At 36.7% G+C, this 17,314-nt stretch overlaps 1 protein-coding gene across 9 annotated transcripts in view; it reads left to right on the forward strand.

The window, feature by feature from the left end:
• The window catches only part of ASPH (aspartate beta-hydroxylase), a 118,438-nt gene that overhangs the window by 4,984 nt on the left and 96,140 nt on the right, over positions 1 to 17,314 (forward strand). For 3 of the 9 annotated variants that reach the window (XM_076329645.1, XM_076329647.1, XM_076329653.1), the window contains exons 2-4: positions 13,783 to 13,932; positions 14,699 to 14,743; positions 16,039 to 16,107. In XM_076329645.1, coding sequence (XP_076185760.1) covers positions 13,783 to 13,932; positions 14,699 to 14,743; positions 16,039 to 16,107 — 264 coding nt within the window. Of the gene's footprint in view, positions 1 to 1,521; positions 1,587 to 7,941; positions 8,009 to 10,420; positions 10,702 to 13,782; positions 13,933 to 14,698; positions 14,744 to 16,038; positions 16,108 to 17,314 lie in introns of those variants that run through there. The other 6 variants (XM_076329648.1, XM_076329652.1, XM_076329650.1 and 3 more) reach the window with 6 other exon arrangements.

Raw genomic sequence — 17,314 nt, forward strand, 5'->3', positions numbered from 1 at the left:
TGCATAGATGAGCATATTTGCATTGGAATAGTGAGTCCTTGATATACCTCTTCATTCTTTGTCTAGAACTAGAGTTAAATGAGCTCTAAAACCTAAAAAGGCAACCCTGTCATCTCTTACGTCTATCTGTATGAAACTGTCTATATGCCGTTAGCTATTGAAAGGTATGGTAACTGACTGCCAAGGTCACTCTGTAATGAAAAATGATCAGTTTGAACACAGTATGTGCTTTTATGACTTGTTTTTCCATATTGCCTGGTATTTGGATTTCTTCCCTTTGCTTTTTCTCAAGAAAATATTATTTCGGGTTTTAAGATTGATACCTAAATGTAGCAGGATTAACATAAAAACAAAGAGAGCCTGATACTTTCCCTCTATTAGTACTTTTTCTCCTTAAGAAAGTGGAGAAAGTGGGAGATTCCTCTCCCCACTTCTGGAGATGCTGCCACGTGATAAAGACATCAGGGAAAGTTATGCCCCTTTTGATCCAGTGTGGGCTGAAATCTTGGGCCCGCTCTGTGTTGTCTAATGTATCTTACCTGTATGCAGGGAGTCATTGTGGGCTAAAAGATATGGTGCTTCAAATATGGAGGAGCCTTGCACTTGACATCCATAAGGATGTCTGCATCGTATACTTTTTGAGCATTTTGTTAAGAGTTTAAATGGTACGTAAGAGAGGTAACCTTTTTAATAGCCTTTTGGGGATAGAGCTTGTTTAAAATGCTGGGTGGAGAACCTCCAGTATCACTAATCATCTCAGGGAGACAGGAAATTGGAGTATATTTTCTCAGATTTTGGCAATTACTCTGAGAATGCACCTGAAAATTCCCCATCAGAGGTGGTAGCTAGTCTAGGTTCAGACTCCAGCGATGTATATCATATTGGGGGATCAAGGAGTTAAATTTTTTTACAGTTCAATGCTATAGGTCTGCAGTCACCTTAATCTAGTATGAGGTTGCTCTGCAGTCTTCCTCTTTTCAGTTCCCCTTCCCTGTACCTGAATTAGTAGCTGTGCAGGTGCTCAGTGAACCATGCCTGGGAACTGATAAGCCAAAAGCTGACTCTTCTTTTTTTTTCCCCAGACTAGCTCAGTACACAGCTTTATGGAAAGTCGTTTGGGTAGAAGGGAAGAGATGACAATGAGTGGCTGGGCATCAGGGGAGGGTGAAGCTGAATCTAGAGTTTTGTGTTTGATCATGTCATCAAGGAGCCATAGTGTGAACATAGAAGGTGAATGGTTTAGTTGGATATGCTAATGTAATGGCTGGATGTTTAAGGGCTTCAGTAAAGACAACAAAATTTACTAGCAGTGAAAGGCATGAGTGTTAAGATTATTTCTAATTACAGAGTGCATAAAGAGGTAGGATTTCAATATTGCTGTTTCTTTAAACTGAAAACCCCTTTACTGATCACCCGTACGAAAAGAAAAAAAGCTCATTTTCAGCTGGACTTTTCTGAATCACTTTGAAACTTGTAAAAAGTGTTCCTGCACTAACCCTTATGTTGAATTCTTCATTGTAGAGAACTTGAGCAATGAAGTTCTGATTTACTCCCAGTGATTCTTTCCTGATGAAGATCACAAACTGGTAATCTGTGTGATAGCCTGCAGCAATCTTTGTCCTAACTGCATCCTATGGGTTAGCTCTTTGCATGGAAGAGTTTTGAGCTATGCTTTGAAGTGGAAATCGTAACTCTATTATGTGTCTTTAAACACACTGGAAATTATGCAGATAAGCATATACTGAGCTTGAACAGACTGTAGTATGTGTGGTTCAGCTTTGCTAGAACTTTTTAAATTAAACAAATTTTAGTCTCTCCCTCATATGCAGTTGCACTATTACTATGCATGTACTTACTCAGTGTAACAAATGCTACCAAGTTGTTTGTTTGAAGACTTTCTTTATAAAATATTTAATAGCTAGAGGTTTTATAACTGTTGAGTAGCAGTTTTCTTGGTTTACAATTTTATTTCCTGAGGTTCTGCTTAAATGATAATCAATGATTAATTATTAATGTGACATATCTCACTTTCTCGCTTTTTACACTAGTGTTTTTTAAGGTGGTTTTGTAGTATTACTAAAGAAAGCTCAGATAGCAGTTTGTAACTGTGGAACTATTTCTTTCCATAGTAACCGGAGGACACAGCCATATCTTTTGTAGCAAGAAAGTTGTGAAGAGAGCAATACTTTTGCAACTGAGATCTCCGAACAACATATTTTAAAAGCTATTTATAGATCCAAGACTATGTAATGACTGTATGAGACACCTACAAACTCTTTTGAACTCTGTAGGAATTGCAGCTGCATAGCACCTCTATGAGGTACCACCTAATTAAATTGACTTAGTATCAGACTTGAAACTTTAAGTTTTAGGCATTAAATAAAGGATTTTTTATTTAACTTTCCATGATTTTCCATGAACAGAAACCTGTGAATAGCAGAGTTGTAGGTACTTGCATGGCAACTAGAGTTTTATTTGCTTCTATTTGAAACTCCTTCAAACCATGAGAAAAATTGAAAGAACTGGAACTACATCATCTGTTTTCTTTCCTTTGTGGCTTAATTGGGACTTGTTGCTAAAACAAATTGATGTGACCCACATTACAGGATAGGAAAATGGAACAAGAAAAAAATACCCTAAAATTAATGCCAGCATGCTATATGCAGAGATGAGGATTTTCAATCTTATGTAATAGAAACTTTTTTAAAGGTCACCACCAGCAGAATTTGCATGTTCTGGGCTTAAATATTTCTTGTATTTCCTTTCCACATTTACCTTTCCTGAACTCTGCTCTGGCCTAAATAGAACCAAATATTTAATTAACCTAGTAACTATGTAGGACTATTGGCTACATTAAATCATTCAAATACAAGGTAGGTACATTGTATAATTTAAAATCTTCTCATTTCCAAATGTTCTGTGGGGGAGAGCTGGTTAATCAAAATAGCAGCTATTAAAGATTTTTAAGTCATCTGCACAGTTAAAATCGGAATTAATTTTGTCTCCTCATCAGTGTTAGAGCTGATATAGGTATGTTGATCCTGTAGCAGGAGACAAACTAAAATTTCTTTATAAGCTTGTAGTCTTAACCTTGAATTTCTTGAGTTGATGTTTAAGATGTCAAAGTCAGAATTTTGGGGGGTAGCTTGAAAGAGGGAAGAGAGTAGAAAGGGTACAAAAACTATGCTTGAGTCAAGTAAGTTTACAAGATGCAAGTTCTACATTCCATTTTGGACATTAATTCTTTTTTGTGTTTGTATACACATAAAAACAAAACTTGAGAAAATTACTGAAGTGTTTGTGAAAAATACCAGAATGTAGGAAGGCTTTTCTATACAAATCTATTTAGTGTAGGTAAATAGATAACACAAAATATTTTTGTTCTGTCTTTACAGGACTTTATTTTTTCCTGAAGTGCTAACTCTCTAAGCCTGTTATTGTACTATCTTTAAGTTTGTGGAGAAAAGGTTTTGGAGAAAAAAAAAAAATCCAAACTATTCAGATAGTATATGATGGATGCATTAAATACTGCTTTAAATATATTCCTGCTGATAGTATTCATTATAAAACTCTTCGAAGTTGTAAGCAGTGTTGTTATTAGTCATTTAAGCTCTGTGTACATCTGTGTGTATTTTTTCCTTGTAATAAATCCTAATTGAAGAACTATTCAAAAAAATGTTCATCTGAATAACCAAAAAGAAAAACCTGAAACATGGCTTGGCCAAAATTTGACTAGCTTTTAGAAGTGATCATCTTTCTAGCATGTTTAGAAAAGAAGCAGGTGCAGAATCAGGATTTTCTCTTATTAACATGTATCTCTGTATTCATTTTTACCTCCTGTGACTTCAGCAGTTATGCTTAGATAAACAGAACTGCAGAGGAAAGTTGTTAACAGCAGCTCTTATGGTGGCAAACAGCTGGTCTCTCCAAACCTCATTGAAAAGTGTGGAGTTAGCACTGCAAGTAGAATTCACTGTTATGCTGTATTTAGATAAAGTGCCTTTGACAAGTCTTACGAAACTGCAACCTCCTAGGACAGAAGTTCTCATTAGGTTTCTTTTTGTCTTTAATTTGTGACTGTTTTCCTCTTAGAGAGAAAAACTTATGTTTCATTAAAAAAAAAACCAACAAAACAACAAACAAAAAAAACCCCAAAAACCAAAGATAGTCATTCTTATGATGTTTCTTTTATGAGTAGATTTCTTCTGAATAAATTTTCTGAGTTTTGTTGTGTATGTATGTCTTAGAAGAATCATTTAAATGGAAAGCAATCAGGATTTGTTCACTGTTTATAGTCGGAATAAATGTAACTACATAATAATAATAATAATAAAAAAAACCCCCTGGGAATGAGGCTTGACATCAGTCAGCCAGATGATAATCTTAGTCTTGTTTTGTTTTGGATTTTTTTCTGAAGAATAATTAATTCTCACTTCTTAGTAACAAATCACCTTAGCTTGCAACTAAAAAACCTTCTAAACATTGTGGTGCTTCCTGTGAACCAGAAAGGTATTTATAGGCTTAAAAGTACTTTGAACTATAACAGCTTATGTTCAGAAATGGGCTGACTTCTTAAAAGTATTGACCCTCTCTCTTTACAAACTGAATATAAAAAAGAAAGGAAAAAACTTACATGTGTCTATTTTACTTGAAGCATATTTTCAGATAATAGGATTGCAGATCTGATTCTGTGTTAAACAGGGCAAGAAAGAGTGGTTTCTTACTTCTGTGCAGTATTTTGGTAATTGGAGCTCTCACCCAATATAGGGGAGAAAAAGATTTAATTCCATTTTCTTCCTGAGGAAGAAAAAGTTTGGTTGACTTTCAGTGTTGCAGCTGCTGTTTATGGAGTATACTTGAACAGAAGTGAGAGTGTGTATATTTTAAATTCTTGTTGTTGAAACTGTTCCAGGCCGAAGAGAAACAGAGATTCAGCCTGCTGAGAGTGAGCGTGAAGATAGGTCAGTTATGTCCAGAGTCCCCTTTCCTACCTAGAAAGGAGGGCAAAAACTGGGCTTTAGTCTCTGTTCTGTGGAGCTCCTCTCTTACAAATTGCTGTTGTGGCCAGTTAAGATTTGACTATGCACAAATAAACAGCTTCGTCGTGAAGGACTAAAATGGCTTTGTTCTCATACCCTTGGGTATACTGAAAAATGTGTTTTAGACCTCTGAAGAAATTCACTGTTCCCCAGTGCAGAGGAGAGAACTGAATCTCTGGTCTTTCACATCCTGGTAAGTGCTGAATTCCAGGAGATGGTTCAATGGAATCGCTTCATCTATTGAAGGGAGGAGCTTCCTTTCACCAGGGAAGTTCAGCAGGACACTTACGATCCTAGAGACTTTTTACATACTTTGTGATGCATCTCTCTTCTTTTCTACTTTTTTCTTTTTTTTCCCCTCCTCCAGTTGGCCACCCTCAGCATCTCAATGATCAGTCTGCTTAGCTGTCGAATCCTGAATTTATGACTTTGCCTTTGTTTTTGGTATTTATGATGTTCTTTGATTGTTTGTACAGTAGGATACTTTACTATGAGAAATCTTGTAGGGATTGAAAATTAAGGACATTAAAGGTTTATGTGAGGATTGATTCTATGTGGAATAAAGAAAAGTTCCTCAAACACTAGAGTAAAAATCTGTGAAGTGGCAGCATGAGAGCCAAAATTGCCTTTCATTTGGCTAATTTATTATTTCAACTTTAAGTTCTGGTCTTTGTGTTTTCTTTGAACTTACAGCTCTTTCTTTTCCATCCATTTGCCTGTTCCTATCTAGTAAGTTTCTGATTTAGTTTATTAAAGTCCTTTGATAATGTGCACAGGTATGTTTATAACCATGTAGACTAGATTATATAAATTGCAGAGCAGAGATCTAGTTTTTAATGAGAGTAATAATTAAAAAGCCACTTTTTTTCCCCCCCTAATTTCCATTAAGGTTGCAGTGCTGAAGAAGATTTCTTAGATACCAAAAGGAAGAATCAAATTTGTATCACAAAGAATTTATATTGAATTTATTAAAAGTAAATCTTTACCCTAAACTTTAGATCTTATCTCTAAAGACCCTGCTGTCACATTTGTTTGTAAAACAAACAAAAATTTCTAAGTATGGATATTTGTGAAAATTTAAGGTTGGAGTATTTTATAAGTGATACCGTAAGTATTTTAGTAAAAATCTCTGTTCTATCTGTAAAGTAAACAGAGAGATAACACTAACCCTGTCTCCCTTACAAAATGAAATAGATTTTGTAAAAGCACATCAAAAGCTCAGATTTGTCCATTAAAAGTGTATTATTCCACCCTTGGTATGCTGAATGAAAATTGAAGATTAAAATCTGTTTTACCTCTGGATAGCACTTGCAATCATTATGGTGTATGGACATCTCAGAATGGAACAGTTCAACACACATGCTTCTTGAGTCTAGATTTTAAAATACATATCACAAAAAGTCTGTGTATATATACACACGTGACCTGCCTCACAGTAGGGGGGGGGGGAATCTCGTATTTTAATAGGCGGGGGGAAAATAGTATCAACAGAGAATGCCGTAAACTTGCTTTTAATAGATATTTTACTCAAAATGCTTGTTACTGACCCCACCCAAAAAAACCCTTTGTGTAAAAACTGTTTAAAATAATTAACTGCAATTTTATTAGTGAGAATGGCTTGCAACAGTTGTTTTATTGTTAATCATATTGGAGAAGATAATTTGGCAAAAATGTCAAGTGGTAGAAGGCCATGCTCATGCAAGAGAGGTTGCTTTCTGTCTTTACACTGCTACTAGTTCAGCTATATTGGTGGTAGGACGGTTCTGTTGTAACATATTTTAGTTTTTTACTTCTCTCCCATAACTGCTTTTTATCACTCTGCATTTTGCTTTTAAAATGAGCTTGTCTTAAAGTCACCCTATGGTCTAGCTGATTGATAATTTTTACTTCTGAAATGCTATTTTTAGATACCTCTGAAGTTAGTGTTTTGTTGTTTTCCTTTTAACTGTGTTTTTCTAATTTCTAGTAACTGCCTGCTGGTGTGCGCCCTTCTCTTCATGTGATAATCCATAATTGCTTCCACATTACTTCCTAAAGCACCTTTGTGGGAAATAATTATACACATTACAAAAGCTTAGCTTGATGCTTTGAAGCCTGCCTTTATTTTTGTGTTCGTAGTTGACTTTTTTTTTCCTCTAAGCTTCTTTGCTTGCACTTTGGTAGTGATCTACAGGTGGAATTAATGCTGCTAGTCTTGATTGTCAATTATGCTTTTCTAAAATTAACTAAAATAGCATGGAGTGCATAGTTGTAGCAAAACTAACTTGAAAATAGTTTTTAAATGTGAAAGAGTTACACAAGTGAGGTGAAGAATAATAATTTTGAGTGTTAGTGAAGCAATTTGAGTTGCTTCAAAAAAGAACTAACAGACAAACCTGTAGTCACAGCATTTGAACACAGTAGAATGAGACCTCGCAAGAAGTCTGTGCTGTTGACTTAGCTATCCCAATCTTGAATTGTATTTTAAATACATATCTATTGAACTTAACTTTTGTCTTTCACAAAACTAACCAAAATTATGTTGTCTGGTATTTTGAACTATAGCATTCAGAGAGATACATGTGTAAGCTGTATTCTTCAAGGTGTGCATTAACGTATGTTGTTCATGGGGTGTGTGATCAGTTTTGTGGCCCTTTGGTCCATCTTCCTTTTGATGAGTCTGAAGAGTTTCTGCATTTTAGCTGTAGCCTTCCCTTTCAGGAAGGAAGATGTTTGTCATTTCTTGGTAATACATGTTCATGCAATCAACTGATGTTTAAAAGGCACAAGATAAGGCTGTGGGTTCTTGATTAAAGGTCAACATATGTGTGTTAGTTCAGATTGGGAGTGTACATTTGAAATTTATTTCTTGAGTGTCTCCACTCACTTTCCTTTTATTCATTGTGCTGTTTTCCCTGAATAGACTTACTCAGGTTTGAATGAAATGAAACAGAAAGGTATGCTGCAACCACTTATGGGCATTCAGCCAGGTAAGATCTAGTTTGGAGCAATCTCCCCAAAATATGTATAATATGGACTTCAAGTTCTCAGCATCAGTTGTATGCCCTATGAATCCACTTGTAGTAAGATCCAGTATCTGCAAATGCAGGTGCAGCCGAAGTGAAGTTGCAACAAATTGCCTAATAGAATGCCTGTCAAAACAATATGGGTTTTATATGCAATAGACCACGTATAATTGCACGTACAATTATTTCCCTTAGTAAGCTGTTGATTTCTCTGTATATTTGGTGACTTCTACCCTTTGTTTATATTTTCCTCCTATCTTGCTCTGAATTGCTTATGCATCACTTAAGTTGCTGAAAGGTACTAGTCAGGAGGTCTTTCTTAAAGCACCTGTTCTGTTTGATGAATTCAAGTGGCTTTAAAAATAGCTGAAAGACACTAGTTGCAGAATCAACTGCCTGTAGTTTCTTTATATCCATTTGAAAAGTCTTAAACTCAGTTGGGTGTTACTTCTCACTTTTTTCCTCCCTTGAGCTATTGGGAAGTGCATTTGGGAATTGGTTGCTGGATATTAAAACCACAGGAGGTATATGCTGTTTTTCAAAGTAGCTGTAACATTCTGCTGTTCACTCCATCTACCTGATGGCTATGTTATTTAAAGAAGCATTGGGGAGGAAGGGCAGAGTGCTAGATCCTGAAGTTTTTATTAGGGTTACTGTTAATGAGACATGAGTTTGTTTCTGTCTTCCTCCCACCCAAAAGGAGCTGGCTTTTGTTTCAAATGCAGTGAGAAGAGAATAGTTTGCTAAAACTGAAGTTGTAAATAAGTTGAATAGTGTATTAGTGGGGTTTTTTTTCTTCCTTTTCTGGTCCTTAAGAAGAAGAGGGTATCTTGATCGTTAATCATTTGTGTTAGCTTTAAATTGTACAGGTAGCATGACTATTGTCAGATTTTAAAGAAGGGGTGAGTGAGATGAGTTAGTGTTAGTCCTTTCTGGAAAAGGAGGGCAACAAAGCAAAATCATAGAATCATAGAATCGTTTAGGTTGGAAAAGACCTTTAAGATCATCGAGTCCAACCGTTAACCTAGCACTGCCAAGTCCACCACTAAACCATGTTCCGAAGCGCCCCATCTACACGTCTTTTAAATACTTCCAGGGGTGGGGACTCAACCACTTCCCTGGGCAGCCTCTTCCAATGTCTAACCACTCTTTCAGTAAAGACGTTTTCCTCACGTCCAATCTAAACCTCCCCTGGCGCAACTTGAGGCCATTTCCTCTTGTCCTATCGCTAGTTACTTGGGAGAAGAGACTGACACCCACCTCGCTACAACCTCCTGTCAGGTAGTTGTAGAGAGCGATGAGGTCTCCCCTGAGCCTCCTTTTCTCCAGGCTAAACAACCCCAGTTCCCTCAGCCGCTCCTCATAAGACTTGTTCTCCAGACCCTTCACCAGCCTCGTTGCCCTTCTCTGGACACACTGCAGCACCTCAATGTCTTTCTTGTAGTGAGGGGCCCAAAACTGAACACAGTATTCGAGGTGCGGCCTCACCAGTGCCGAGTACAGGGGCACGATCACTTCCCTACCCCTGCTGGCCACACTATTTCTGATACAGGCCAGGATGCTATTGGCTGCCTTGGCCACCTAGGCACACTGCTGGCTCGTATTCAGCCGGCTGTCAACGAGCACCCCCAGGTCCTTTTCTGCTGGGCAGCTTTCCAGCCACTCTTCCCCAAGCCTGTAGCGTTGCATGGGGTTGTTGTGGCCGAAGTGCAGGACCCGGCACTTGGCCTTGTTGAACCTCATACAGTTGGCCTGGGCCCATCGATCCAGCCTGTCCAGATCCCTCTGCTACTTTTAACAACACCTCTGCTGCTTTTAACAAATACGCAATAGAAATTTTGCCTGGTTTACCTTTATGGCATGTGGTGTATTGCACTCTAGGGAAACAGGCTTTGCTTTGGCAAAACTATCAGTAACCCTCCTTTGGGTCTGCTAGAAGCAAATATGAGGTGTACCAGGGGAACAGTTCTGATCTGAAAATTCTGTGGCAAGAATGTGTGTGGTTGATTTCAAGTAACTCTTATAAGACTCAAAACTACATTTTAGAAATTAGCTGTCTTTTATTCTTAAAGTAGTTAGCAAGTTTCAAATGAGCAGTCTCTACCGGGAAGCCTGGTAGAAGAGTGCCAACATGGAGAAAGTTCTTGGGCGAGGGCCAACTTAACAAATGCAAGCAGGCAAGCTTTGTGTCCAGACTTGTGTTTCAGCTTATGCTGATGGATTTAATGTCCTTAGAGCTCAGGCACTGAGGCATACATTGCAGCAAAAATACTACAGTACAACACGCTCAGTTTCATTCGCTGCTGTGTTTGATGTTGGAGGATTAAGGGGAGGGGAAAGGATCAACTACCCAGGATGCTCTGTTAGGAGGAGTAAGTGAATTTGATTGTCGTCAGAACTAGATTGCCATATGAGTTCTGAAAAGCGTTTGGCCCCTGAGGATAACTGCTCTAAAAATAGATTTGGAGGAGAGGTTTCTCTTGGGTCCAGTTTCGTGTTCCAGCTGAGCTGGCTTTAGGAAACTTGTTTGCTCCTGTTGCAAGACTACAGTGAGGATAAATTGTTTCTTATTCTGCCTTCAACGTTAATTTTGGAGATATCGACACACTCGCTTTGTCTGTGGAAATCGAGCACTAATGTTATGGCTGACGACACAGGTATAATCCTAACCTTTTTGTGAGCAAATAGAAAATGCGTAGTTGCAAATACTAGCTATGTCTGATTTTGTAATCAGCAAAATAACTGGCTTACTGTGGTATGTTGGTGTTTTCTAGCCAGTTTGCTGTTCTAGTCTGCATTACAGGCTGGCTCTGTTCTCTTTGATTAAATGTTCTCTGGAGTAGAGGTATTTAATGAGTTTATGGCAGGTGGTTAATTGTAACTCAGTTTTTGCTTGAGTAGAGCACACATTAACATGAGACATTGTTTTGTCTTCAAATATCTGACTTTAAAGTTATTTTTGGAGTATGTGAAATTACTAGGTGTCTTTAATGTAAGCTAAAGTAAAAGGAAAAAGGTTTTCATACATTTTTATCTAGGCATGACTCTTAATGCGGGGTGGGTGAAGTATAGGACTTTTAAAGATTTGCCGTTGAGAAATAGATCGCGATTTAAGACTTTCTGATGTCTGCATAAAGACATCTGGTGGTGTAAGCACAGGCTTACCAGATATGGCAAGTGACCTACTTCTGACATGTCTGGCAGCATGTGCAGGGAAAGGTCCTGAATTGAGAATTAACTCTTTGGAATGAGCTCTGAGCCAGCATCAGTCCTTGCAATGTTTTGTCCTGACCCTATGCATAGGGTTATCTGTGCAGACCATAGGTAAATTTTATGTTACGTAACTTCCATTTGTATTAAAGTGTTGCCTGATCAAGCTGCCATGGTTGAATTCTTAGCAGAATTTTTCAAGAGTTTTGAAAATAATTTTTCTATAAGATAGGAGGCCACAGCATAAGAATCTGTCTTTGTGACTGTCATGAATGATATTTTTATAGCAGAATCTGTTTTTGAGGGATTTGCATGAAACAGTCTTTTAGACTGGAAAAAATATGAACAGCTGTGCTTGATTACTTGAATGTCTTTTTTTTTTTTTTTTCATTTTCCTGTTCTTCTAATAAGTAAAGCCCCTTTCTTCAGAGGGAACTAGCAGTAAACAGTAGAAAACAGTAAGGTAAATTAGTAAGTGTGAAATACAGTAAGATTCTCTTTTCTGTTTGCCTCTTCCAATACCTGGTTTTCTCTAGAACCAAACTGTAACCTGGAATCATTTAAAATGTTTTTAGCCTTAAGGTTTCATTTTAAATACGTACAGAGCTTCCCTTGACTACAGTGGAAAACAGGAGTAGCAAAGTTCTGCTGTTACATAGTATAATTGTTTATTTCCGAATATTAACATTTCCAGCTCAAGAGTACGTTAAATAATTTTCACATACAGTTGATCATATTTCTGAATGTACTGGCACATGCTGCTTGTCTTTGCCTCTATTTTCAGGCTACCTGTACATCTTTCCCACAAGAGTGATGTTATGATGAGTTATGTATACGGACCTTGCACATACATAATTAGGGTACTGTGCAGTAGCAAACGATTCATGCCTGATGTGAGGCTAAGTTGTCTCAGTTTCTCTCTGAATATTATTGGACAGCCTATACCAAGGCAACTTTTTGCTTAATATAGAAAAGAAACTAAATAGTTGGTATTTGATCTTTGTACAGAGTAGTCTTAATAAAATAATTTTTTTTTTTCAATAAAATGCTGAGCTGACTAAGAGCTGAGGTGAGTCAGTTGTTTTTTTTTTTTTATTGGTCTGAGCTCAGTATATAGCACAATGAATGTAATAAAAGGTTAGTTTATTACAGCTGCGAACCTGATGGCAAGCAGGGTCTGAACGTACTTCTGTATAATATCTATTACAGAAATAAGTCACCAGTCTCTCATTACTCATCTTTCAGAGCTATTCCATTTTATTCTAAAAAAAAATCATGTTGATATTTAGCTGTTGAGAGTTTTTTTTGTCTTTTTCTATTATCAGTGTTGATAAATACATCAAACATTACTTGCAGTTAGTATGATAAAGTTAACTCCCCGCCGTATTATATTATCACAATATTCATGACAAAGTTCCTTGAGTATTTCAAAATCTGTTAGAAATAGTTTTACTTTAATAACTAGGACTGAATGTGGCTGAACGGGCAAAGGCTGGTGCTTAGAAGGGAGTGAAGTGGAATAGGCTGGTAGACGTGAAACTGTGGCCAAGTGCCAGCCTTGCAGAAGTAGTATCAGGAGGCAGAAGAGCAGACCTTCAGCTTTGGAGAAGGGCCACAGGCATCTTCTTGGATGCCCATTTATTTACTACATATATGACTCTTTTCCTAAAATGGTCCTAAAGCAATGGACCAAGCAATTTGTGTTCTCTAGTGGTGATGCCCATTTGAAACCCCCTACCCATATGCTAGGTTGAGGACTTTCTTTTCCCAGTGGTTTGTTTTTAACTACTGTATTTTTTTTATATACGCTTACTTTCCATACATGTGGTTATAAATGAAGCTGTGATTTGCATTAAGTCTCTGTGTCATTGTTTTACCTTTATGTTCCATGGAACTGGAAGTCTAAAGGTATTCAGCATGTAGTGAATCTCTCTGCTTGACTCTAAGCAACAGGGAAGATATTTTTAGTTTGTAGAGTGTCTGATCTTGGAGTCTTACCTTTAATATGGTTTAGATTTTAGGCTTCTTAGGCTATTTAATTTTCATGTTGATTCCGTGAGCTATTTCAACTAGCTTTGAAACTTGCTACAGAAGAAACACTTTTCTTCCAAACTGTTTCTGCTGGTCATATTGCCCTCTGGTGGCAGTTTGAGAACTGTTGGCACAAATGCAAAGCATCCCAAAAATGTTAAGCTCTGTATAAATATACACTAAAGGGGAGGAAGGGGGGATTTCCAACTAAGTTGTTAAGACAAATTACATGTGGGTTTTTGGTGTTTGGTTGGTTATAGGACTTCTACTTAGGTAATCATTGAGCTTCCCATCGTAATTCAGTGATATGAAAAGCAAGTAACAGTGGTGAAGTTAAAAACAAACAAACAAACAAACCCCTAGTAAAAAAAGTTTTACTCCAATGTCTTGCATTCTGTGTAGTCATAAGAAACAAGATTTACAATTATAGCCTCAATCATAATTTTCTAACTCTTATATGAATCCATTTTCCCTACTTGTTTGCCTTACTTTAACAGAGACTAAACATGGAGGAAGCAAGAATGGAAAGAAAGAAGGCCTCTCTGGAAGCTCATTTTTCACCTGGTTTATGGTAATTGCTTTGCTGGGAGTTTGGACATCAGTAGCAGTTGTCTGGTTTGAACTTGTAGATTATGAAGAAGTTCTAGGTAAGAATTTTAAATCTTAAGATGCTTCTAATAATTATTATGATATACAGTAAATGGAGGCTGTTTTAAATTTCTAGATAGCTGAATTGTCTACTGTGGTATTTGCAAATGACCTACATGATAAGAATAGGCAATGTAGTTCAAAAAGTCCATTTTAATGCTGAACTCTATTATGATGTTAAAATGGGATTCTCATAAGAATGGAAAAGGTTATTAACATACTGCATTTATTAAAGAATTGAAGAAATCTCCAAGGATAGGTCTGGATTTCTTTGTAACATGTATGCTGCAGTTCATTTGAAATGTCAGCTGAATATGCATTGTTTCAGTTTAAGCTCTCAGAAACTTGCAGCAGTGGTTGAAAGCGGGCAGCTAATGTTACCACTCCTCTGATGGACTGTGTTGCCTATAGAGTCAGGACACCTGATCAATCATCCTCTCGTGAATGAGCTGTTGCATGACCTCAGTTTTAAGCTTATAATGGTGATAATTGCATCTCAATATGACAATGTTAAGAGAGTATTGTTAATATAATATCTAAGGGTGAAAATTAATGTCTCAAGTTTCAAGATGTATGTCCATAGGTAGAGCTATTGTCCCACATCTTGTAGGCTTCAGCACACACTTTTGCAAGCTTTACAGCTTTACAAGTCTGTTGGTACATGCTTTTTTGATCTGGACTGATTTTAAGAGAAGCTTCTGGTTTGAAACTTAATTTGGTCTAGTGATGCAAATAATGGTTTCTATATTTTTACCATGCATGCAGCCAAAGCAAAGGATTTCCGTTATAACTTGTCAGAGGTCCTACAAGGTAGGATATTAGAGAAATAAGATTGCTTTACAGTCCCTTGACTAAAAATTTTGGTTTACTTTTTTGTTTTTAATTTTTTAGAGAATTACTATTCTTCTACAATGGCACGAAACTCAGTCGTTTCTCATCTGTCTCATTCTTCATGGTTTTGAAGATGATACAATTCTTATTTCTAGAGAATTACATTTATTCCACCGGTCTGTTGTGTTTAACCATAAACCAATAAAGATCCTTTCTAATTGATTGCTTCTGTATGATGGTGATGGCCTTATTTTTGTCTGTTCCAGATCCAAGTCTGAACTTTTTTTCCACGTAACTGTTTTCTAATTTTCTAAGTACCATATTAAGAACTGTATTTCATTTATTTTAATGGCAGTCAAGTTCTGCCTCCATTTAGAGAATGACAAATGTAATAATAAACTGGCAAACTATAAGGACTTAGAGTTCTTCTGCAAACAGCGTGCAGAATTTCAATCCTATTAAAAGTTATGTCTGAATTTTATCAAAACTAGTTAGATAGCTCTCTACTCAGTGATCCCAGGACACTTCTAATCCTGGATACCATGATTCTATGCTAAAAATTCTTTTTGAATAGTAAGTGGGTTCTCCTTTTGCTTATACTTAGAGCTGGCAGAGCTGCAGTTCCAAAAATAAAAGTGAGAAGTCTGATGTATTCACCTATAGTCACCTATAAAATGATGGACAACTTTTTTGTCTGCAGTGAATGTTACACAGTTGTTAATAAAATGATGAACGTTTTTCCTTTGTCCAGGAAGTAGGTTGCTTACCTTCTATTAACTTGGCACTAAAAATTATATACTTATCTTTTTTTTCCTGAGAATTTAGAATGGCAAGAAGCATATAATCAGAAAACAAACGGTGATTATTTGATTAATTCTTGTTTTATTATTTCTTTTCCCTCAAACATGTTGAATGTTCCTTGTGAACTTAAATTTTATTCTGAGCAAAGCATGTTCACATAAAGCACATCACTTAATTACAGGTTTGTTTTAAACCTGCAAGCACCAAAATAAATGTGTGGGGGAAAAAGACTAACTTGTGTTCAGTCTGAAGTCTAGCAAATGCAGAAAGGAACTTAAAATATTTGTAATATTTTCCAGGAAATGTAAAATATGGTTAAGAAGAGTACGGCTAAAACATTTAAAAAAAAAAAAAAAGGGGGGGGTGGGTAACAACCTAGCACTGACAGTCAACAATTGCATGTTGAAAGCGCTGTGCTGGAAACAAACTGCTGGATCCCTGATTCTTTCTTCTTCCTCTCTTTGCATTTCTAGGCAAGCTTGGGATATACGATGCTGATGGAGACGGAGATTTTGATGTGGAAGATGCTAAAGTATTGCTAGGCAAGTACAAACACAGGTGGAATAATTATATAATTCAGTTGTCATATTCATGTTTCATTGTTGTTTAATGTCAAAACTATTTCTGTTTTTTCCTAATTGAAGAACTTAAATCGATTTAATTGTGGTGGGTTTTTTTTCTTAATGCAAGTTGGAGGATTGTGTGTGCAACTTGTAGCAAGTTGTGTTCTTCTAGTATACCAATGTAAGTGGAAAGCATTTAGTTACTTACAGGATGATTTTGAAGTTAGGTTGTGGATGCTGCTGTATCGACTGTTGAAAAGATGGTTGTGATTATTAATAAATTTCTCAGATGCAGGTCTTAAGATGCTTCAAGAGTTAAAACATTGTTTATGTTAACATGTTAAGCTAGGTCCATTTTAAAATGACTTCCAGCAGGTCTTTGTACTACTTAGATGACTGTTTAGTGTATTTTTGTACTGTCTTTCCTCTATTCCGAGTTCTCCACAAGTCTGTTCACTTTCTTTGCCCTTCAGAAATCCTACATGACATGGATTTTTCTTCTTTGATGTTGAAACACTGGGTTTAGGTTTTTGTTCCTTGTAGTTTGGGGGAATGTCTTTCTGCTCACGATGTATCTTCAAAGAGAAATTTCAATCACTAGACATGCTTCGTGATATTGCCCTTCTACCTACTTCTAGCTTCACAATCAAGCATTGGAGACGTAATTCTTGCATACCTGATGTTAGAAAGTTTTTAGTTTTCTTTTAATTGATTTGTTCAAATGTAAACCTATTCTGAGCACACAAACCTAGCAAGTTAAACAAATAAACAAAACAACAAAAAACCCCAGCATAGTAAGGGAGACAAGGGCAAAGTGGAGTGTCTCAAACTAGTCAAAGTTATCAATAGTATATCAATAATATATTAGAATCATAGAAGCATAGAATCGTTTAGGTTGGAAAAGACCTTTAAGATCATCGAGTCCAACCGTTAACCTAGCACTGCCAAGTCCACCACTAAACCATGTCCCTAATTAGGATGTTATGGCTTGCTATTTGAAACTCATACTCCATCAAATCAGTTTATCATCAGTTTATTTTTCCCCACTTATGTTTGCAGAAATAAGCAAGTCTTTTTGGGGGGTTCATTTGTTTAATCCCTTCATGGTTAAAGAAAACTCATGCAATCAAGATTACTGAACCAGTTTGCAGTGGTGTGAATGTGAGAGGCACTCCAAAGAATCTCC

This window comes from Aptenodytes patagonicus, chromosome 2, assembly GCF_965638725.1.
Source record: "Aptenodytes patagonicus chromosome 2, bAptPat1.pri.cur, whole genome shotgun sequence".
Lineage (NCBI taxonomy): Eukaryota > Metazoa > Chordata > Aves > Sphenisciformes > Spheniscidae > Aptenodytes > Aptenodytes patagonicus.